This window comes from Alosa pseudoharengus, unplaced genomic scaffold (genome assembly GCF_046254945.1).
Source record: "Alosa pseudoharengus isolate Yale_2024_CS ecotype anadromous, Long Island Sound unplaced genomic scaffold, YU_APseudo_1.1 YU_APseudo_1.1_scf_15, whole genome shotgun sequence".
NCBI classification, from domain to species: Eukaryota; Metazoa; Chordata; class Actinopteri; order Clupeiformes; family Clupeidae; genus Alosa; species Alosa pseudoharengus.
The window spans coordinates 21621913-21645291 of NW_027468620.1; the positions used below are offsets into that span (position 1 = coordinate 21621913).

Sequence of the window (23379 nt, forward strand, 5' to 3'; positions counted from 1 at the left end):
AACTATAGAAATATTTTAGTATTTTGTATTAGGCTATACAGTATTATTATTACATGATCACATCATACTTTCCCAGATATGGGTAGCCTATACTGTCTTGACAACTATATAGCCTAGTATAACAGATGACCCTTACTATGAGCTTAATAGTAAAATCACACTGAAAATAGCCTAGGCCTCAAATAAGGGTAGGCTACCTTTTAATTTTTTTGAAGCCCTTTTAATTTTTTCACCTTTAACTTCACTGTACATTTTGCTCTAGGCCTATAGTAGTAGGCCTAGTAGTTTTAGTAACCATATCTCCTTTTATCTACAGTCATAATCAGTTTATCATTATAATAACTATTCTTTTTTTGTATTTTAATTTATTTTATTTGTTACTTATTTTTGTTTTTATTACTATAATTATTTTATTTCTGTGAGCACCTTGGGTCAATTATATTGCGTTTAAGTGTGCTCTAAATAAATGTGACTTGACTTGACTTGACTTGACAACATAACCTCCACCACACTTATCAGGAATGGTTCTTGTCATCCTTCTATGTGCGTCAAACCTAGTGGAGGGCCACCTAAACTCAGCCACCAACTAAAAGTTGTTTGGTTCACTGTCGCTAGGGGGTGTTACTGGTGGCTTAAGTCAATAGTAGCGAGTGCTCCGACAGCATTTGGACTCACTCGTCTCACTTGGAAATTTGCAGTGATTGGAAGGCTGGCTCACGAAACAGAGACGGTACGAGTCTGTCCATTTACAACAGAAGCGCTTCAGAACTGAGAAAGCATTTCTAAACTGGGTTATCTGTAGAAGGAAGCTATCAGCCACGTCTGTCGTGATTCTCTCCACGCTGTTTGAGGATTTTATATCAATACAGTGGTCAGTTATTGATAAGTAAGTGAAAGTGCTCGCCTACCTTGTCTGCTTTGCTAGCTAGCTAGGATAGCTTCAAAGCTAATCGAGCTAACCGTAAATGCTGTGCCATCGGGGCAAAAGTTTGTTGCGCTGGTTAGCCTACTTCTGTAACGTTAACGTTAGGTATTTTCATCTTGCTACTTAACCTGAACAATTTGGTGATATTATTTTTGTTAGGTAGGTAACGTTAAGGGGCCATTTGCGTCCCGCATCGTAACGTTACATCTTTATGGCTGTTTTAACATGAACGTTAACGTTAACTTAGCAAATACGTGATCTACATCTGCCTGTTAGGATAATAACCCAAGGTATCATTTGTTGGTGGTCTAACGTTAACTAGATAGCTGCTTATTTTAGCTTGAGCTAGCGGGCAAAACTTCCAATGTATTGCTCTCAGTACAAATGACGTTTGGTACCTTTTACAGTCTATGCTTGGTACTTGTAGTGAGCCATAGTACTGTGCTGGTGGCTAAGATTTTAGCAACAGGAAACGCTCGGCAGTTCATGATAATGTCCCTAAACTATTTTGTTTCACTAAAGTTAGCAAATGATCGAGGACAGTGTTATGACGACTTCCTTGTCAACAAATTATTTCATAGGTGTAATTTAAGGAACTGATTTGCATTTCCGTATTTTGAAATGGCAACTTTATTGCACTGATGTAGTAACTTGATGTTACCTTGTTACCTTACCAATCTGAAAGTAATTTGTTGCAATTGAACAGAACTAGCAGCTAGCTTGGTTGTGTCTCGTGAACATTGGCCATAGCCATTTTGTTAGTTCAACGAAGATAAGTAAGGGATTCGACTAAAATTTTTGTGAAACTGTTCAGGTTTATGATGCATAAGTTCGGCAGGTTGCATTTACGCTGTTTAAGTGTAACGACATAAAGCTTGAGTTGTCTTCAACTCCGTTTTCTACCATTTAACGTTACCTTGTATTTTATTCAGTTTGTTTTATCATAAACGTTTTCAGTGTAAAGTGTCTCTGATGTAGGCTGTTAGTTGTCCCCCATTGCCAGCGCTACGACTGAGACCACACGTGATATTTTGATACCTTTTAGATACATGTCATATCGTATTTTAGATAAAAAAATATATATATATATTTTCCTATTGTATGTATTTTCCCTTTGTAAAGTGCATTTGATGTGTGCAGCGTTTTGTAGCTTGAGTCGTAGTTGTTCACTAGGCTACCTCACGTTCTTTCTTTCTCTCTGTCTGCCTCCTCTTTCTTTCTTCACCTTCCCATGCTGCGGGCATTTCTCGGGTCTGGAACATGGGGAGGTCAAAAAACAGATGTAAGCAGAGCCTGTGAAACTCTGGTTGAACGAGGAGAGGAGAGACGCAGTTGAGAGGAAAGTCATGGTCTGGGAAACGGCTGGAGTTATCTTTTTCTGGAGAAAAAAATAATTATAAAGGGTTGCATTATACATATGCTGAACAGCTGTGCATTCCACAGCTTACCCGAGGCACTGCGTTGCTCTGTTAAAGACAGAGAGAAAAGGGGGGGGGGGGGGCGCAAGCCAGACTGTGGGATCACAGGCAATCGGAATGTGGAAGAGGTAGGTTAGATGCATATGCGAGAGAAATCTAAATAAACAGAGTGTCAAAGCTACCCCTCTCCGCTCCTGCTGCACATTATGTGCCCTGATAGACCTCACTCTCTCTTGATTAAACACGGACTGACCAGGGCTCCCTTTCTCCTGGGGAAAGACTTGGTGCTAGAGTCATGACTGGAATTGCCAGTCAGCATTTTATATTTTCCTCTGTTTAAAGTTACGGGGCTTATGTCTGTAGTTTCCCATTAAAGGTGGCTAATGGATGGTGTGTGGTGTTTTGGTATGTGCCTATTTCAGTTTGGTAGCAGGAGGGATAGTGTGTGTGTGGGGGGGGGGGGGTCTGCTTGTTGATATACTTAATGGGGAAGGGACCTGTGAGTACTGCCAGGCAGGTATATTTGGGGTTTGCCAGGAGATTGTGTGTATGCCTGGAGATTACCACAGATCATTACTTAGCCTAGAGACAGTATCAGAAGACATTGCTGTTTTTTGTTTTGTTTTATTGCGAGTACTTTGTTTGAATTCTCAATTAACTTCCCAATAATTGTTGCAATGGTTGTCAGTTCACAAACACCATCAGCCATATGAGAGGCATACCTTTCCTGACGGTACTCACCTACAGTTTTCCATACACTGCAACCACATGTTGACCACATGCATAAAGACACTGATGAAATAATTCAAGCTGTTGTCTTTTCAAATTACCCCTCTCTGTGGTTGTGGTAAAGTGTCTGTCACTTTTTGGTCTGTTTGAGTTGCCCCATAGTTGTCTGAGCGTGTGTGTTTCAATCTCAGCGGCAGCCATAGAGAGGTATTGGGGCAGGGGGGGGGGGGGGTGGGTCAGCGGGATCAGATTGCTTTTGGAGACTCCAATACACTCTGGCGAGGTGACAGTGGGGAGGAAGGTGGTTGTAGAGAGAGGGAGGGAAAGAGAGCGGGAGAGGGGCTCTGTGGATCGGATTTCACATCCCAGTGCGTTCCTCAGCCAGGCCTTCCATAAGTCAGCCCCCCAAGCCCCCCCCCCCCACTCATGGCCTGGAGACAGGATGGCGGAGAAAGAGAGGAAAACATTCCCTCCCCTCATACATCCACCTAGACCCCAGCCCCTCTGAGCACATAAAACAGAGAAATACTCTAGTGGAAATGTAACCTGTAATCATGAGAAATTTACACAGGGGCTTGCCAAAGGTAAGCGTAGGGAATGGAGGGGAGACTGAGAGAAAAAGAGAGAGAGACTGAATGAGAGAATGAAAAGAAGTCCGAATGAAAGCTGGAGAGAAAGGGAATGGAGTGAGGGGGGCGGTGTAAGTGAGAGTGATCTGGTGTGTTTTGTTGTCCATTTGAACTCCAAACAGCCTCATAAGTCTGGTATCAGATGGGCCGGGCCGGGGTAATGGGAGAGCTGGGTTGCAGCAGCCGAGCCCGGGGGCAAAGAGCCTTTATCAAGAAAGCTCTGTTCTTTAATGGTATTGATCCTGCTTTAAATACACTCACCTCTCTCCCAGTGAATAATTCAGAATGGCAGCCGAAGGACTAATGCAGACAGAGGGCCCCAGACGCTGAGAAAGGGAATGCGGAATGATTTTTTTCCCCCCCTTCTTGGAGAACGGGAGTTTGTGGGGGCCTTTGAGGGAGTCTCAGGTAGTCTCGGCATTGTTTTTCCTTCTCTTTTCATTTATTTTTATAAGTGTGTTTGGGGAGGATCAGGTTACTCTGCTCCCTGTTTGTTTTTCTTCTCTATAGTAGTAGCAGGCCTATCTCTGCTGAAGGCGGCACATGAAGTGATAACATTCCTGAAGAGTTGGAACATTTGACACCTGAAAAAACAACAGAGTGCAACTCTAGCCTCATTGTCAAGACTACGGAAATATTTTAAGATTGTTGATTTTTGCATGAAAAATGCCATTGATTGTACACAGTTGTTTTGTAGCGGGGGGGGGGGTGGTTAAGTTCTGCATCAGATAATGTTGTGAGAACTTTGTGTATTCTGCTGCAGTTAATTGTATTATTTTGGTTGTGGTGTCTCCTTATTGGCTTGGTTATTTCTCTCTGGTCAGATGATTGGCCTGGTTTGATGGCTCTTGGTGGTGTTGCATGTTTGATCATGTTTACTAACATAGTAAACGGTTTGTTCATGGAAATTAAATTTTAGTGAAAATACCAGGAATTCTTCAAAACTGTTTGTGGTTATGACTCAATGGTTTTGCCGTCATAGAACTGATGGCGGACAGATTGCTTACAGATCGCCTTTACCTCTCTGTCGTCCTCCCATGCATTTCTATTTCAGACGAGCCATATTGCCCCCGCCCCCGTTTTTTCCAGTTGCAATTTCACTAGTCAGGGTAGCAGACCGCGTAGACTGATCTTTCATTGTGTGTGGGACTAGAGGTCTGTGTGTCATCATTAGGCTAAAGGTAAGGCAGAATTGGGCTTAATTCACAGTGCTGTTGGCATGGACTTATTTCAGTACCAGTGCTCCAGAGACCAAATGCCTCTTATTGGCTGCTGCTGTTAAGGCTAACACACACACACACACACACACACACACACACACACACACACACACACACACACACACACACACACACACACATTGAGTCAAAACCATACATATTTGATTTTGTGAGCTTGCCATCACTCTGCCTCAGATGGCCCACCCACAGACGACATGCTATTTTAATCACTGTTGTTATAATAATAACTAATGATAAGCTCAGAAGGACTAGGGAGTTATTGGGGCTGCATGCTGTATCAATTGATCTACCAATGGTGATTATGCAGGTTACCTTTAATGTTTACGAAAGACAGATTTGTTTATTTTCATATGGGACTAAAGTGCTGAACTCCTTAGGGTCCTTAAACAGCCTCTATTGGTCCTTCCTGGAAGCCGTGGCATGAACCCCTGCGATGGAATCTACTCACGCTCGTCAGTCATTTCCTGTTGGGCCCTGCGCACACATTCAGGCACGCTTTTGTTGCTTACTCAAAACATTATTTCTTCTCCTTCAGTTTCCTGCTGTTGACTTTGATTAACCAAGGGGTTGTCTTGCATAGTGGTGGTGGTGATGATGATGTCTCTCTTCCACCAACCTTTTGTATGACGTTTTTTGTGAAACCATTGTTTACAGAGCTCTTGTTTTCGTGTGTGTGTGTGTCATCCAACTTTCCATCAGCTCTTGACTCGAATGATTGCTGTGTCAAATGTCAATTCCATCTTTCAGCTTTTGCACACCACCTTCATAGTGCTCCCATGACCGCAGTATTTCTGCTCTGAGACGGTTAAAAATAGCTCATAGGATTTGCTGCCACATTGGCGCCTGCAGTTGTAGTTGCAGTTGCAGTTGTATGTAGGTTTGCACTGCCATTCACCAGCAGCACATTGGGGTTTTCATACTGACTGCATTATTTTCATGGCTGTCATTCTCATGTTATGAATCGGTGAAATTTGTTTCATTGTCAGCATTTGTCCTTAGAATTGAATCGCATTGTGAGCATACGTTGCAGGCATTTCTCATTCCTGTTTCCAGCATTTAAAGTAGTAGCCCGTAGCCTACATTTACTCAGAATTAAGATGACCAGGAAGCCGTGGCATTAAACTGAATGTTCATCAGGTCACTAGCTCACAGATTTGTCTTTCATCAGATGGACAGTAAATTTACATTTATGTTGCATGGCTAACACTGCTAATAAAACCCTGGAAGTGTTTCCACACCATGTTGTCTGTTTCCCATGACAGCATTGTAGTGGTTTTGAAATCACAGTGTGGCCTGGATCAGTGCTGATAAAGATGACACTCATTGTGTGCCTTTATCTGTCTTTCTCTCCAGTGTCTAGTAGGACCTAGTGACATGAGATGATGATAAAAGTAATGGTTCATGTGGCAACCTCTACCGTCAATGTAGGGGCCCCATTGATGTCTTGGAAAGTGTATGCTTCTGTATTCATGTAAGTGGAGCTATAGTCAGCCAGTGACTTAGAGACATTGTTAAGCAATCTGTCCTTTGGTTTAGATTCTAAGCACCCATGAAGGTCAAACACACAATGTAGGTAGACTAGTATCACTTTAACTTCAGAAAAGTTAGGCTATGTGATCACCCTGCAAAGTAATAGTTAGATTTAATGTGGCAACCTAATGGCAGTCTAGTTGTGAACACAGAAATAACTTCTGGCTAGAGGTTCTACAATATGGGCAACATAAGGACTTCAAATGCTTCACCTGACTGGATAATTGAAAAGCAGCACTGTCCCATCCACTGTCAACCTGTCATGTGTCTCTGAGACAAAGACCTTGACTCCTCCTATTGCTCTGTTGGGCTTTCCCATTGCCCTTTAGAGTGCAGTAGTGTGCAGAGACTACAACTGACTCAATCTGCATTGGGGTCAATGAAGGATGAGTGCATTCAGTTTCATCTCCGCTGTGATTCGACAGTAGATGTTATCTACATCAAGAGGAAATCTGTGGCAGTGAGGTCAAAGGAAATGACCCTCTTTGAAGGACGTCTTGATCAGAACTCAAATCAGAAAGACGGTGCGTCGTTCATTGATTTCCTTTAAGTTACCTATCCAGTGCAGTAGTAGGCAGGGCCTCTGGTTCTTCTGGGTGGTGGTACACCAGCTGTCAGGAGGTCCTGGGCTGGAGCCAGGTCATGCTGTTCCACTTACTGCAGTCCTGTGCTCGCAGGAGACGTGCATACAGGGTGGGAGCATCTCTGATTGGTTGCCATGCATGATATGGATTTTTTACTAATATGGAGATATTCAAACATTTCAAACTTAATATACACATTATTTTAATTATTTAGTTGAAGCGAACGCCAACTCGCTCTTGTACTAAAATTAACTTCTAGGCTTACATTGTTGATACAGTGGGTTTGTTCCCTTTGATTCTACCTAAATGTGTTTTCAATTAAGCATCTGTCCTTCCCGGAGAGTCTTATGCAGGTAGGATCATCCCACGTCAGCTGCATGTCTCTTAACCTGAGAGCTGCCTGGCAGAGCTGAGGAGATGGGGGAGAAGCTGGTTATGGTGTCAAACTGTTTATAACATGGTCTTAGTTGGGATCAAGAGGAGCCCTGTGTTTAATGAGGAATCCTCAGGGGAAATGCAATTTAGACTGGGACTGTGTCTTAATCCTCGTCTGGCCCGGAGGTGTTCTGTCGTCTTCTCCTCTGTGTGGGCAGACAGACAGATGTGTTTTCTAACTTGTTCAGCTGCGGTTGAGGGCTCTCTCGGGTGTCTGTTAGACCTTTGTTTTTTTCTGATGCTTCAGACAGCTCATCGTGTGGGTGCAAGTGTGACCTTTTGGCCTCAGACACCTTCTGAGCCAAATGGACGCTCACACCAACAGGGACAACTGCATCTCTTTCAGCTCTTTCTATTCCTAGTTGAAGTTTAAATTGTTACTCTGAACGAGTTGTGTTACATCCCTCTCTTGCCTTCTCTGGACTTGTCTTTTTTCCTTCTATTTCTCTCCCTCTTTCTCTCCTGCTCTCTCTCTCTTTTTCTCTCTTGCTCTCTCTCTCTCTCTCTCTCTGGATGCTCAGTTGCCCCGCTCCCCTGTCGTGGTGACGGTCTGTCTGGCCGTCGGAGCCGGTGGCCACCTAATACCTCTCTGTGAGGAGCTACAGGTCACCGGGGCACATGCCCGATCCATAATGCACTCATGTCCCAGCACAGAGTAGCGCAGTGCAGCACAGCACAGCACAGTCTGAAATGATTACCCCTTCCAGTCCTGCATTAGTGTACTTGGCCTGTTCGTTCAGTTACCAATTATGGCTTGGTCAGATTTAATGCAGTCAGTAATGCTTTTCTATATAATACCCTTCATGGAGTACTCCGCAATTTTTTGGTCAGCTAGTTGCTCCTAACGGTCCTCTTCACGGTCCTCTGTGGTTCGTACAGAACCCTGGGTCTGTAAACGAGAAACGAACATGGTGCCTCAGACAGAGCCATAAACAATGCCAGCCAATCAACACAATGTTTTATCATGCGCACAGAAGGGAGAAGTGTCATTTGATTGGGGGTTAACTGTGGATATTAACTCCTATTCATTGTTACAGGTTCCCCCCTCACACCTGTGCTGAAGTACCCATGGTGACTAGCTGAGCAAGACAGTCACCATCAGACCACCAGCATTCTACATCTCAGCAGGACCTCCCACGGCCAACTGAGAAAGACCCATCATGCCTCAACAACATGGATCAACCAATCAGGTGAGGTGGCACAGGCACTGGCAAAGCCCGGAGCAGTAGCTACATTGGAGTCTTAGAGATGACAGAGATGTAATATTGATGCATCACTAGAATTCTTTTCGATCAAACTTCATTTGAAAAAGTAAACACCTCTTATGGTTGATGGATTTGTTATTAGTGTATAGTAAACACATATTCACTTCTTTGTTCTGCTAACTGTTCTGTTGCTATGTTTTTTGACTGTGTCTGGCTCCAAACTTGAGCCCTGGACTTTTCCGTCCTTATCTTGTGTATATGATAAAATAAATTGTGCATTAAACAAAAATACATGGAACTTGGCAAGGAGGGCAGTAACATTGACTAGAGGAAACTATATTAAAATGGAATTGTATGAAACATTGAAGTCTTGACTCCTAGTGACCACCCATAGACTGACTCGTCAGCTACTGTAAGCTATGCCAACAGTGAACAGTATTACACTGAGTTTACATGCACACTGATCTCTAATGGCGATCTGTCCCTAATGTGTAAATTAAGAGTTTGGTTCCAAAACGCTCCGTTTTTGAAAACAATAATAAGTCATGTTATTTAATTGTGTATTTCAGGGTAATATCAACAAAAATTGCTGTTGTGTTGTTTTGATTGACTAAAAATAAATCAAATAACAATAATCCAATAACAGTTCCACTGACATTAACGTTACTTGGAAAACCACATTTAAAAAATGATTTCTGAAATTTCATTAAAATGGAGGATATAGCATTTTTGGAACCAAACTCTTCAAATGTTCCCAGTGGGTTACAGTCCACAGGAGCTCCTGTAGTAATCAGTTTGTGAACACGTTTACTGTGGTTGAAGAGGCATGTTTGTGACCTGTATGAGCGGGATGGGGTGAGCATATGCTTGTGTGTGTGTGTGTGTGGGGGGGGGTGAAAATGTGTGTGAGTTTGCGTCTGTGTGTATATGACTGGGGGAGGGCATAGGCCTGAGTGTATATGTGTGTATTTCTGTGTTTACTGCTGACTGCATTAGCGTGGCCTGATGTATTAAACAAGAGGGATAACCCCGGCTCCCGGGCAGCCTCCGTGAAGGGCCAGTGGCGGCGTTCACCGGCGCCAGTCTCTGGCAGTAGCCCCACACAGGCCACACTGCCTGGCCTCTGCACCCCTGCTGCCTCCCTCTGTCTCTGGGTCTTCCTTCACGACCTTCCCTTCCACTTGGCCTGCTCACAGAGTGCGTGTGGAAAGTCACCTTCATCAGACTACAGGACACGCAGAACCCAGTCACCTCCTGACGTGGACTTTTAAACAGAGCTGTTCATGAGTCAGCGTAAAGTCAGCTTACTTCTGACCTAGTGTGTAATGGAAAGTAATGAATAGCTCTGATTCGAATTCAACTGCAGTCTCCTCTTCTGTGAATCGTAGATATAAGCATGTTTTGTGACATGAGATCAAAGCTAACGCTAATTTGTTGTTTGTGTGGTAAAGCAGTTCATGCGTCGGTATAAATGGAGCTTAGTTACTTTTCATTTGGCTCGCATTGTAATGAACAGTTCTGATTTATACAACTGCAATCTTTGTAGATTGTAGATATGGGCATGTTTCGTTATCAGAGATAAAAGGCGACACGTTTGTTTGTGCAGTAGTTGTGGCGCGCAGACAGGCGAGAAGGCCCCGTGCATTTGAAGTGTAATTGCTGGATCCGGGAGCGCAGCTCCAAAGTGATCGTTGGCTCCAGCAAGTGAAACACGCCCAAAAGCACAGCACGTGGCCCCCCAGCCGATATCAAGATCAAACTAATACCAGAGGATTGCGGAGGGGCTATATATAGTGACCAGTCAGGCTCTTCACCATCGCTGTGCTGTGGTGTTGTTTCACACAAGTCCAGAAGAAGCCCAGCTGTGGTGTTTAAGCAGAGGATAGGGTGCCAACATGGGGTGGATCTGTGTGTAAACCGTGTGGTTTTGATATCGGATTTACCCTTTCTGGAAAGAAGCCACCCAAGAGAGGCAGTTTCTTTGCCTTATTGTCATATATCTTGCATGGTAACAGTCTTAATTTGCCGTTTTAAAGATTCACACCATGGTGCCAGCATTTATGTCTTGGTTTGCTGTTGCTGTTTTCAATCCCATTTTTTTTCTCCTGGCTTGAGGAGCTCGCGTTGCACCCAAGTGTTCCACAAATTAACTTTTGTTCCTCACCCGGCATGCTGGCTCCATCTACCCCACCACTACTACCCGTCCCCCCCCCCCCCACCGCCCCCAAACCCCCCGCAGACACATGCTCACATACTCCCCTGCCTTGGTCTTAAAGGCTCTACTTGGCCATCCGCAAGGAACAGAGCGACTCCTGACACTGATTGATTTTGGCTCAGAGAGAGATGGAAGAGTTAGGAAGGATAAGAAGAAGGCCAGGGATAAGAGAGGATGGAGAGAGAGAGAGTGAGAGAGAGACAGAGGGGGTGGAGGGGGGGGGGAGATGGCAGGAGTGTGTGTGTGTGTGTGTGTGTGTGTGTGTGTGTGTGTGTGTGTTGGGGGGGGGGGGTATTGCAGATGGGGTGCACAGTGTGCCTCAGTATTCTTATGCTAATCCACTCCCGGGATGAGGCGCAAAGCAGCCAAGCAAACAATGGCAGTGGAGCCAGAAAGTCTGCCCTGCAGTCTAGCAGGCCTTGAAAGGCATGTCGGGCAGGGAGCCGACACCAGAGGAAGGCAGCCTGCAGCACGGAGAACCCTGCCTGCAAGGAGGGGCCCCAGGAGGCAGGGAGGCAGGGAGGGGAGGAGGGGTGCAGGGATCCTGGCCAAGGCAGAGAGAAAGAGAGAGAGAGAGAGAGAGGGAGAGATAGAGAGAAGGAGAGAAAGAAAGAAAGAGAGAGAGAGACACAGAGGGAGGGAGAGAGAGACAAACGACAGACCACACTATTCAGTCAGTGCACAGGTCCAGAATGTCAGCGAGTGAGGTGCTTGATTAGCTCTAAGGAGGAGTGTTGCACTCTGAGTTTCATGATGGCAGTTCTCCACTGCTTCTTGTCCACTTCATCTTGAGCGCTGAGGGTACCCCCGCCCCCCCCCGCAAAAAAATGGAGCTAGGTTTTGAGGTTGTAATACAAGCAGGTCCTCAGTGTGTAAAACTCTCAAGTAAACGTTAAGTCAATTTCACACTGAAGGCATTTATAGCAGGGGTCTCAAACTCAAATGAGCGGGGGGCCACTTCTGCCAATGTCATCTGATTGGAGGGCCACGTCAGTGTTAAAGAATAATACAAAAAAAACAACGGCTATTTCCTAAAATGCAATGTTTTTTTCAAAAACTGTATTTTCAAACACAAAACTACAAACAGAAAGTGCAAGTCTTTTTATCTATTATTAGACACCTGTGTTAGCAACCTTAGCTTATAAATAAAATAATGATAAAGTAAATATTAATACAAATTACAAAACCTGACAAACTAGGCGTCAGGTTTAAGAAAGCAATACCATTGGATTTTTATATAAAAATTTCAAAAGGCCATCTTTTTTAACATATTACCCACATAACAAATTAACAAGAAAACACCTGATGTGTACCAACAATAGTAAATTATTACTAGTCCACAAGGCCTACAATAAAGTATCCTGGTCAAATCAGTTCCTATCGCGGGTGACTTTGTAGTTCTTCAGAGCCCTATTTCTACTAGCCCTGCTGTCTGTACCACGTCCATTACGAACACTATCATCACGTACCACTGCAACCTCCAAGCTATGTTGGGCAGAGGGTCGAAATAAGCATGGTATGCTTAGTGGACACTGTCGTATACACGCAAAGACGCACCTCCATTCACAGACGCACCGTGACTATCACTGTCAATAGACGATCGATAATAATCTCCAAAAGGATATTCTCCTTCAGAATCAGAATAGGTGAATAACATAGCATAGGCTACCTAAGACTTCATCACACGTGAACGTTTTTCAACATTTGGTGTAGGCCTATTTATGCTTCAGTTTGTGCAAAACTATGACCTGCATCGCTTCCGCGTCATTACAAATGCACGTCTTCGTGTTTCTCGCGTGTAATACAAGTATTTCCTGAAAACTTTGTGCAGCGATTTTGGGTTTGAATCAAGCTCTGGATGTCTAGCAAATAGTGGAGGAGAGTACAAATGGGATTTGTCACCGTACTTGGATCTATCGTCCATTTTAATCAGTATCATTATTTGTCGCAATTAAAAATACCCTCAAGGGCCGGATTACATTATTATTTTGACATACGTTACGGGCCGGAATTGGGCCGGACGCGGGCCGGATTTGGCCCACGGGCCGGGAGTTTGAGACCCCTGATTTATAGGCATTTATTGAGGTCTGAGTGTCCACGCATTGTTATTTTCCTGATAAGATGAAATGGCCTTTTAAAGATTTTAAACTGCTATCTGTTTCTCTGGCTCTTTCTGCTTTCTGTCTTGACTGTGACCCCCCCCCCCCCCCCCCCCCGCACACACACACACACACACACACACACACACACACACAAACTGCATTGGATCAGCATAGGTGTAATGAAACGCCCATCTGGCCAGTGCTGCAGCCCCTAAAACACTTCAATCACAGGGAAAGGTCAGAGATCCATGGACACTTACACAGAGCTGGGCTAATGTAGTGACCAACAGACATCTCGAGCAGGTAATTGAGACACATTGAGCTGGCTCAGTGGTGTGTGGGACCACCAGGTATAGTTTTCCCCTAGCATGCACTCAGAGAGGCTATACTGGCTCTTCCCAAGGGGGGTGGGGGTGGTGGGAGGTGGAATAGTAGTAGGCTTGAGAGGCTCATTCTAAGGCTGAGTAGACCATACAGGTGCGCCACAGTTCCACCAGACAAAGAGTCTTTTCATCCCCAGTCCCCCCACACACGTAAGGAAATGGAAGGAGCCAGGGAGTACTCTGCGCTCACAGAGAGGCTTATTTCTTAAAGGTTCTCTGACCGCTCCTGAGTTCTTTATTGAAAAACTAAGATGTAGAAGTATGAGATTTCAATTCCATGCTTTATTGCAGTCTCCCCCCCATGCTCTCTCTCTCTCTCTCTCTCTCTCTCTCTCTCTCTCTCACATCTCACACACACACACACACTCACTCACACTCACACACACACCCACACACATCCCCTTTAAGGTTGGGTGTCTGTCCAGAGAGCTGAAGGCAAGTTACCTAACCTGGCTTTCTTCAGGGAAATGAATGTTGGACAGAAATATGTGAGCTATGTCAGTAGCTCAGGAGAGTGAACCCTTCTGCCAGACAGATACACACGCACACGCATACAGGCGAGAAATTATTTGTTGTTTTGTTCCACTGCTTGCCACCACCCGCTCTTTTACTAACACACACACACAGTAGAACGCACAAGGTCTTTTCTTCAAGTTGTGACATGCCCTACGAGCGAGCCTGCTGCTAGAAGCAGCCCAGTGGAGCCTAGTGAAAGTCGCCCGGCCGTCTGAAAATGGCCCAAGTCAAACACACTCGGCACTGCTGCCTTTCTACAGCTCCCTCAAGTTTGCTCTGACAAGGAGGTGTGTGTGTGTTCCTGTCCATTCGGCTCAGACTGCTATACCTTGTGGTGCAGCTTGTAGCTTTATCCTTACTGTTGTACTGCTGTTAACTGATGGAAATGTGATCAGTAGGGTTGTAGCGGTTAGTTTAGTAGTTAGAGAATCAATTAGTTGTTAACTATTAAATTAATCGCCAACTATATTGATAATTGTTTGAAAAAACAATTGACAGATTGACCAACTATGAAAACAATTATTAGTTGCAGCTCTATTGATCATGAATGACTGCTGCTCTCCCATCTTCACCAACCTATGAACGGATGGAAATATATTCTTTATCGTGATAATATGTCACTAATGAGGATGTACAGCACCCCTATCCACACACACACACACACACGCACACTCACTCTCTCGCATTCCCCACATGCAGCCGTGGCATTTGTGAACTACAGAGACAAATCAAACATGGCTTTCACATTCACATGCTTACACACATTCTCTCATGCATACTCACACATTGTCATACATAAGCACACACACACACACACACACACACACACACACACAGAGCTCCTGCCCAACTCCCCACATTCACATGCACGCACGCACACTCCCACACTTGTTCACACTCACACGCACGCTCCCACTATGGTCAGTTACTGCAGCACACACACATTCACACAAGTAATTACGTTTCCACACACACACACCACACAATCTATCTTTCTGTCCCTCCCTCGCACACTCACTTGTGTGTGTGTGTGTGTGTGTGCGCACACACACACTTGCACACACACTCACGCACGCACAGTTCCAGCACTCGTCCCTATGCAGAGGTGCCTGGTTGGCTGTCTTGTCCCCTCCAGCCTTGAGGAGAGCCGCTTTGTTCGTTCGTTAGCCAGTCAGGGATGTGTGAAAAGTAGGCCACAGGTCGGGGCTCTTTGTCCCCCCAGGGCAAATCAGAAGTGACAAGAGACCGGCCTGCTCGGCCACTAATTTGCCCCCCTCCCTCCCCACCCCGACGGGCTCCACTTAGGGCCGCTAATTGCAGCGGGAGGCTTGGACCTACAAGGGAGCAGACACATCTCGTTAATAACGCTGGGCTGGGGCCGGTGCGGGTAATTGCGGAACATCCCCTCCGACAAATCATTTGGGCATGTTGGGCCCCCCCCCCTCTTCATTCAAGGGCCTGGCAGGGGTCGCCGGGTCGAGGCCCCGGGAAAAACTAGAAGGCAAAGATGCACGGCCCGGTAAATTAAAGAGAGGAGATAGAGATGGGGGGCGGGGGGGGTATGGTGGTGGACTTAGCAAGCGGTCCCTCGCCAGGGCAGCTCCTCGCCAGTCTTAGCCGTGTGTGTGCGTGTGTGTGTGTGTGTATGTATGTGTGTGTGTGTGTGCGCGTGTGCGCGCGTGTGTGTATCTGGGCCTGGATGTTGGCCTTGAGGGTATTTGGGGAAGTGAGATGGGCCTCCAGGGCGATAGCGGTTGCCTTCATGTGGTCCGGTTCTCCCGGGGGCAACGCGCTTCCCTAACATTACCCGCACGCACGTGACCGGATCACATGATTTCACTATATTGTAGGATCGAGCCCTGGGTCAGGATGATATTGGCAGATTTTCTCTCAGTTTTATTTAAGTTTGATGACTTACAGAGGTTTGTGAAAGCTGAAGGATACAATTATTTTGAATAAAAATGTTATCTTTTCATAATGTGTGGCTTTCATCATTAAAATGATGGCAGAAGCAACAGATGTCTGAGGTTAATTGTACACTGTCGTGAAAAATTGTGCAGTGATTCCACTCATACCTCTAGTAGGTTTTGTATCCCTGTTTGATCAAACAGATCTTTTGTGAGTCTCACCTCTCCTTCTATCTCTCCGTAGCGAACTGGCCCAGTGGACCCTGTGAGAAGGAAGCTCTGAGCCTGACCTCTGAAGCTCTCTTTGCCCCTGATCTCCCCTCCACCCTTCCCTCCCTGACCGTCTACCTGTCCACGGCCCCTTCTCCTGGACCCGGTCTGCACTTGCACACAAAAGAGCCAAGATCGCAGACACGCACGCAGCCGAGAGGAACACTCCATTTCCGAGCTTGGCTCATTTCGCAAGTTGAGTCACGATGGACGGGACTCTTGTGTGCTTGGTTGAAATGGGGGTCTGCATGCTGTTGGTGCTCAGGGTTCAAGGTAAGTGTATTCTGTGTGTGTGTCTGTCTGTGTCTCTGTGTGTGTTGTGTCTGTGTGTATGTGCAATTATGGTTAGGACTAGGACAACAAGTTCCTGGAATAGTGTGGAGTTTGTTACTATGAAAGTGCCTTGAGGCCCTGTTCCTTTTAATTGAAATTGTTGGAAATTATCATGGCATGCACTCAGAGGCACTAATTATCTACTCTGATCATAATGATGTTGAAAGGAAATGTGACCAGTATTCCAAGGCCACAAAGCCATTGGGTAACATACTTGTAAATCTCTGCCATGCCTGTATTGGTTAAACTCTTCTTGGGAAGAGGAGGTGCAACACGAGGCTTTGTCAGTAAAAAGTGCCCTGATGATTGCCTTTTGTTTGCTTTTCCCCCCGATGTGATGGTCTCCATTCTGGGGAGATCACAATCTTCACCCACCCCTGTGTAGGCGCCCATCAGTGTAAATGAGCCGCTGATGCAGGACTCATTGACATTCATGGCATTCAGCGTGGTCTTGGTGGTTAAAGTGCTAATGGGTGAAACATTCATTGGATTTTTGTCTTAATGTGACCTCTTGAAGATAATGTTGGAAATGGGGCCTGTGTGATTGGGGCATGATGAAAGAAGACAATTCTAATGTCTGCCTCCATGCAAGTAGAGTTGGTGCTTTTGCGCCGTGCTGTTCTGTCTTATCGCTCAAATTGTGTGGTTTGTGGTATATAGTGGTAAAATACACGACGTTCCCTTGTGTGTGCATGGCAGTGCCCCAGTCAGTGCTTCTGTGTCTCAGTGTAACATACCTTAACCACAGCTCGTCTAGTTCATCTGCATACCTCTGTGTTCTGCTCATCCTTAACCAAAGGGGGCTGGGGCAGTGAGTCATGCCGACAGGTCGTAAACTCCAAACAGGTTGTGGTGCCAGAGACCTGGCCGTAAACAGACCTTTAGAGGAACAGGCAAATGTTGAAACGGCAAAACAGGCTGGCGTTTTACTAACTGGGCTGCCTGTGCCAGGAGATTTCCTGATAAAAGCCACAGGCTTGGGAGTTAACGCTGTACTCCAAGGAGACTTCAGATAAAACACCTACCAGCACTGTGTTCTGGAAGTCATGCTCTATGAATGCCCTTTTAAAGCGTCCAAGAATGATGTTAATATTCCTCTTCATGACACAGTTTTTCTATTAGCAAACACTGTAATGTGATGTATGGACCAAAAACAGTTTGACTGTTTGTTGCCTAGGTTTAAGCAGTACAGAATATGCCAGCTCACGTCTCCCAGATATAGGCCAGTCAAATCTATATGCATCTTACTTAAAGCCAGAAGGAGTGCTTCACTAATATATTTATATAATATATATTTGAGTAATCATAAATAGATGTCTCTTCCAGCTGGATTTTAATTGAATTTTAGTTTAGGGATATGCTGACCCTTTCACAGCAAAAGGAGGTGTCTATTGGGATATTTCACACTCATTAATGAAGGTAGAATGTAGCAGCCATGTTAAATTATATACCAACATATTAGTCATCATAAATGTATCAAATAAATATTCCGAAATGAAGAATGCTGAACTTCACACATGGCTATCTCCCTGCACTACCCCCTCTATCACACACTAGCATTGAGCTCCACACTGCTGGGTGGCTATAACCTGCTACTGTTCACCACAAAGTCAGTCCCTTTCCTGCAGACGTGTGTGGTTGTACGTGTGTGTTTGTACGTGTGTGTTTGTACGTGTGTGTGTATGTGTGTGTGTGTGTGTGTGTATGTGTGTGTGTGTGTATACGTGTTTGTGTATACGTGTGTGTGTGTGTACGTGTGTGCATGCATGCATGCATGTGTGTGTGTGTAGGCGGAAGGCCCCAGTCCCTAACAGCAGAAGCAGCAGCAGCAACCCTGACCCGCACAGGGACCCCCACTTCAGGAAGCTCTTAAACTGATTGTTGCCGCGCTCTCTTCCCCCTCTGCACATTAACCATTTCCTGTATAGCACTGTCCGTGCCGCCGCGGGCCACTCACACTCCAAACACTCTATTGTTCGCAGGAAATACTCAGATGCTCAGAGCTGTGGGGAAAGGTCACTTGTAATTGGTTTGTTTTGATTTATGTTTGGGAGATAAGAAGGAGCCGTAGAGCTCGGAATGTCCTGAATGATTGGGCGCTAGATGCTAGAGGCAGAGAGAGCAGAGGCGTTCGTGCGGGAGGGGAGTTTTATGTGGATTTTCGTGACTAGTGGTGGGGTGGGGGGGGGGGGGGGCAGTCATTCTTTGTTTTCGTGTGCCACCTCTGTGGCGGTTGACCTTCCTCAGCCTCTTTGTGGCACAGAAGGTGTTGTAAAGCCAATTAGAATTCCGCGCTCGTAACGCCCATGCTGGTTTTATGGGTCTGTGCAAGACGTGTTGTTTTCCGTGTGCGTGTGTGTGTAGCCATAATGAGCTGCCGTTTGTGGCTGGGACGAGAGGCTCATGCCCGACGTCCCTAGCATGCCTACGTTAAACCTCAACAACAGCACATGGAGCATTCCAATCCTCAGCCCCAGTTTGTAGTAGAGCATTCTGCAACATTAGCTCTCTGTTATTGTGATTAAATGCCAAATGTTCCACTGCTTTGCTGTGTTGTCGTTGCAGTAAAAGAACGTGGTGATCATTTGGCTGTAAATGTTTTCGGAAAAGTGACATTTGAAAAGAGTTGGATGTTGAATGGTCAGTCTAAATGAGTAGGAAATAATGGGACTAGATGGTCATACAGGCTTGTGTCGGTGAAGGTGACACAGTTCCACAGGGCCTCAAAACACTTCCACAGGTACCAACACACTATGCACCAGTGACCTTGTGTGTCGTTATGGAGACATGTCTATGTGGTTCCTGTTGGCGCTACTTGACCGTCATAAGTGACGATCGATATTAACATGCACATGATCTATCCCGCTGTCTTGTGTGTTGCACAAAGCCAGGGTGTGGTGCTACTGAATGGCAGGCAGGACAGATCGATGATGTTCTGCCCTCTCAAGGACAAAGCCAGATTACTTTCGTCTCTTATTCCTGTTTGTTTTTTTCCCCTCGCCACCGCCGCCGCCTCCTCCTCCTTTCAGCGCTGGCTTACTGATACCTACTGATAGGAATTGATGCGTTGTCACACGTATTAAAAGTGTTTCACGCAGGAGAAGTCGTTGTCAAACGTGCTCCCGCTCGGAGATCAGATTTAGCTGCAGGATCGCTGCTCATCACCCACCTTCCTCATCCTCACCTTACCGACAGACAGACCGCAAGCTGTGTCGGTAGCAGCGAGGTCCTGCTCCGCGCTGTCATGTCCTCTGTCGTCCAGCCTCGCAATGATGAGCCGGCAGAAAGAAGAGATGCACGTAGTGCTCGGAGAGGGGGGGCGGTGGATGTCTGTGGCCCTGCCTCTCCTTTTGCTTGTTGTCAGTCAGGAGTTGTCCGGTGACGGTTCATCTTTCTTTCTCGCTTGCCCGCCGGCGTTTTTTTATTTTTTCTTTCCCCCTTTTCTTTTTCCGCCTGGTCATCATCATTGGCGGGGTCGAGGTGTAATTTCAGGCCTTCGCTCCTCGGCGTGCCCTCCTGAAACCCATCCGCCGGCTGACACTCCGGCAAAGGTCACTTTGGCCCAACAGCCGCACTTCTTGCTCGTTGGCGCCGCAGTCACCATCCTCTCATTGTCTGGGGCCCGGAAGAGGTGGCTATTTTTAGAGTCGGTCATGGGTTGGACATGTGGGCACACTCAGACGGGACGCGGTCCCTTAACGTCCACATTATTACATTTTCCTGCGTTGTTGACAAGAAGCTGTGAGGACAGTAGTCTAATGGTGTGTTCGGAGACCATCCTGATGCTTTGAATTTGTGCTCTGTTATCTACGACTCCGTTGCCTGGAATTGTTACATTGTGCAATGCAGTTCTGATTGCTGGAGCTTGTCTCTCACTAGATTAGCTTTGGTCTAGCTTTACTTGTTCGTTTCACTTGATCGCATAGTGGAAAACAGAACTCTAGCATTATGTTTTAAATGAGATAAGTGGAATGGGTTTCACAGCATTGGAGCTTCAGTTGCCCAGAACACTTATTTCTGCTCCACACACACACACACACACACACACACACTTATTCAATGTCATCTACTAGGCCTGCTTTCAATGTCTGTCGTTCTCACACACAGATGGAGCTGAGCCTTGTGTTTTAGTGTTTGTGTCTACTCAGCAGGCTGGGCGAGCTGCTCCTTTAAGGGAACGACTGGCATGTGGCCGTCTCTCTCTCTCTCTCTCTTTCTCTCTCTCTCTCACTCCACCTCTCTCTCTCTCTCTCCGTCTCTCTCTCCACCTCTCTCTCTCTCTCTCTCTCTCTCTCTCTGTCTGTAAGCAGAGAGGCTCATTACAGGCCGCCTCTGCCAGACCTCAGTCTCCTCCGCGCCTGGCGGCTGAATTAAGCACACATGTGTCTGCACAACCTCACTGAGATGGGGGGGGGGGGGGGGGAAGCAGAGGCAGAGAAGGGAGACTGAAAGAAAGGGAGGGAATGAGAGAGAGAAAGAAATAAGTAGAGCAAAATAAGAGAGAGAGAGAGAGAGAGTGTGCTTTGCCACCGCTTGCTGCGTCTGATGTGTTCTGGGCCTCATCCGTCATCACATTCGACCAATCGTGACTACCTAATGGAGAGGGAGGAGGAGCGGCCAGGGGCGAGGAAGAGGAAGGAGAGGTGAAGACGCAGGAACAGGGAGTGCATCCTGTGCCTGCACTCTGGGGTCCCTGGAGTCTGTGTCGGGGAGACAGGAGTTCACATGCTGCTTTAGGTCCCTGTCAGAGCCTTCAGACTTCAGACAATGCGGCTCTTTTAAAACGCGGGAGCTGTTTTACAAGTATGGCTGGATGGAGACACTCAATCTCTCAACAGCCTGACAGCATACAGACAGCCCCCCTACACTCACTCACTCACTCTCACACACACACACACACACACACACACACACAGAGACAGAGAAATGAACACTCATAGCCCCAACCCTCACACATGTGTGTGTGTGTGTGTGTGTGTGTGTGTGAGTATGTGAGAGAGGATTCCCAAACACAGGAAGAGAGCTAGAAGGGGGTAGAAGGAGCAAAAGGGAGTTCTACGTTCAGCGTTCTGCTTTCTATTTGAGGCCTGGCCTTTTTGATCCCGATCCAACTCCCTCTCTCTCTCTCTCTCTCCCGCACTCTCCCTCCATTTCTCTCAGTTCTGGAACTTTCCATGCTGCCTCTGGGCTTGTCTTCGCTGCTATGATCATCAGCCTTTTTGCTCTGGGCCTGTGGCCATGCCACCACTGAAGTGTTTTATTAGCCTGTCACTTAACATAAAAGACTGAAGCGAAGGGAAGGGGGGTGGGGATGGTGGGGAGAGAGGCTCTGTCTTTTTCGCTTTCTGCTGCGTTCCTAACTCTAACTGAGTTACGGTTTCCACAATCCCCCCTCTATTCGTCACCGTGTTGCTTTGGAGTCTTGAAGGTCACACACACAGTGATTTTCTCTCTCTCTCTCTCTCTCTCTCTCTCTCTCTCTCTCTCTCTCTCTCTCTCTCTCTCTCTCTCTCTCTCTCTCTCTCTCTCTCTCTCTCTCTCTCTCTCTCTCTCTCTCTCTCTCTGTTTGTGTGTGTGTGTGTGTGGGGGGGGGTGGTTGTGCAGATGCAGAGATGGCGAGAGAAAGGATCAGAAGCAGAGAGAGAGAGAGAGAGCGAGAGATAAAGAGGGAGGGAAAGAGAGAGGGAGTCTGCAAGTCTGCCCCCTCCCAGGAGAGTATGACGCGGTTGCCGGGCTTCATTAGGGGGGACTGTGGAGTGGCGTAATCTCCCTGCTCTTTTCCCCGGGCCCCGATAGAGCCCGCGCGGCAGGCACTTCAAAGGGCACGCTGCTTCACAGCTCTCCCTCCCAGCTGCCGCCACGGCCACCACTAACACCGCCAACACCGCCAACGCCGCCAGCGTCCACCGCACGGCCATTAGGTGCTGTTTTCTTAGGGTGTTGCCGCAAGATAGCCCCTGCCCACCCCATTCTGTTTGCTCAACAAATGAGTGTTTGCTTTGTCTCCCCTCCCCGGTGTTTGGTATCGGCGTCCGTCAGCGCCGACTGACCTCTGGACCGTCCTCTGCCTCTCTCTGATTGTTGACCAATGGACCACAGACTGCTTATAGGTATCAAGTGCCAGCATAATGTTTTCAGATAGGCAGCGATAAGTTAAGTGGAGCATTTTTCAGTGCAGGATCTGTGATTTTCCATACTGCTTTTTTTTTCTAGGGCAGCGTACTACTACAGAGCCATACATGTATAGGGCTTCCTTTAGACCAAATACACGTAACCCAGTTTGTCACGCCAATCAAAGAGGAAGTTTTAGGACTCGGCCCATGTGAGATGAGACTTCATCTGTTGTTTTGTTTGTGAGCGTACATAAGTGAAGTATTTTTTCCGAGAGTTCACCCTCTAATCCACTTTGTGCTGTGCGAGAACACGACTAGAGTTCTACAGAGGGACTCTTTCATATCTCTTCCGAGCTAATAAGCATTTCGAAGTCGACTCGAGCAAGGGGCAGGGAAGTGAACATCACGAGGAGGCCACCGCCAAGAAAGGCCCCGGGTGAAGGAGAGAGAAACGGAGAGAAAGGGAAGACGGAAGGAGAGCGAAGGAAAGGGGGATAGAGAGAGGGAGGGAGGGAACGACAGGCCATAAAGGGAGCAGGAGAAGGAATGCGGTGATGGAGGGAGGCTTGCTGTGGCTGATAAAACGCACACACGGTGCTGAGCCACCACTGACTCTCAGAGCGCAGGTTTGTTGGTGATTAGCTTTTACAGACAAGTCTGAACTGGAAAGACTAGAGTCATGTCATGCTTGAGAGGAAGTGCCTGTAGTCTCTCTCTCTTTCTCTTTCTGTCTCTCTCTCTTTTCTACCTTTCTCTCTCTCACACACACACAGAACAGAACTTTTACTCTTACTTTTTTGCTCTGGTGATCCCAGAGAGGGAGGCAAGTTTATGGATGGGTGCG

At 46.5% G+C, this 23379-nt stretch overlaps 1 protein-coding gene across 1 annotated transcript in view; it reads left to right on the plus strand.

Moving 5' to 3' along the window:
- Positions 1-685: 685 nt before the first annotated feature.
- The window catches only part of bmpr1aa (bone morphogenetic protein receptor, type IAa), a gene marked incomplete in the record, with an annotated part of 32725 nt that continues 10031 nt past the window's right edge, over positions 686-23379 (plus strand). Inside the window, 3 exon segments of the mRNA XM_076285889.1 lie at positions 686-886; positions 8529-8681; positions 16064-16362. Of these exon segments, the coding sequence (XP_076142004.1) occupies positions 16296-16362 (67 nt within the window).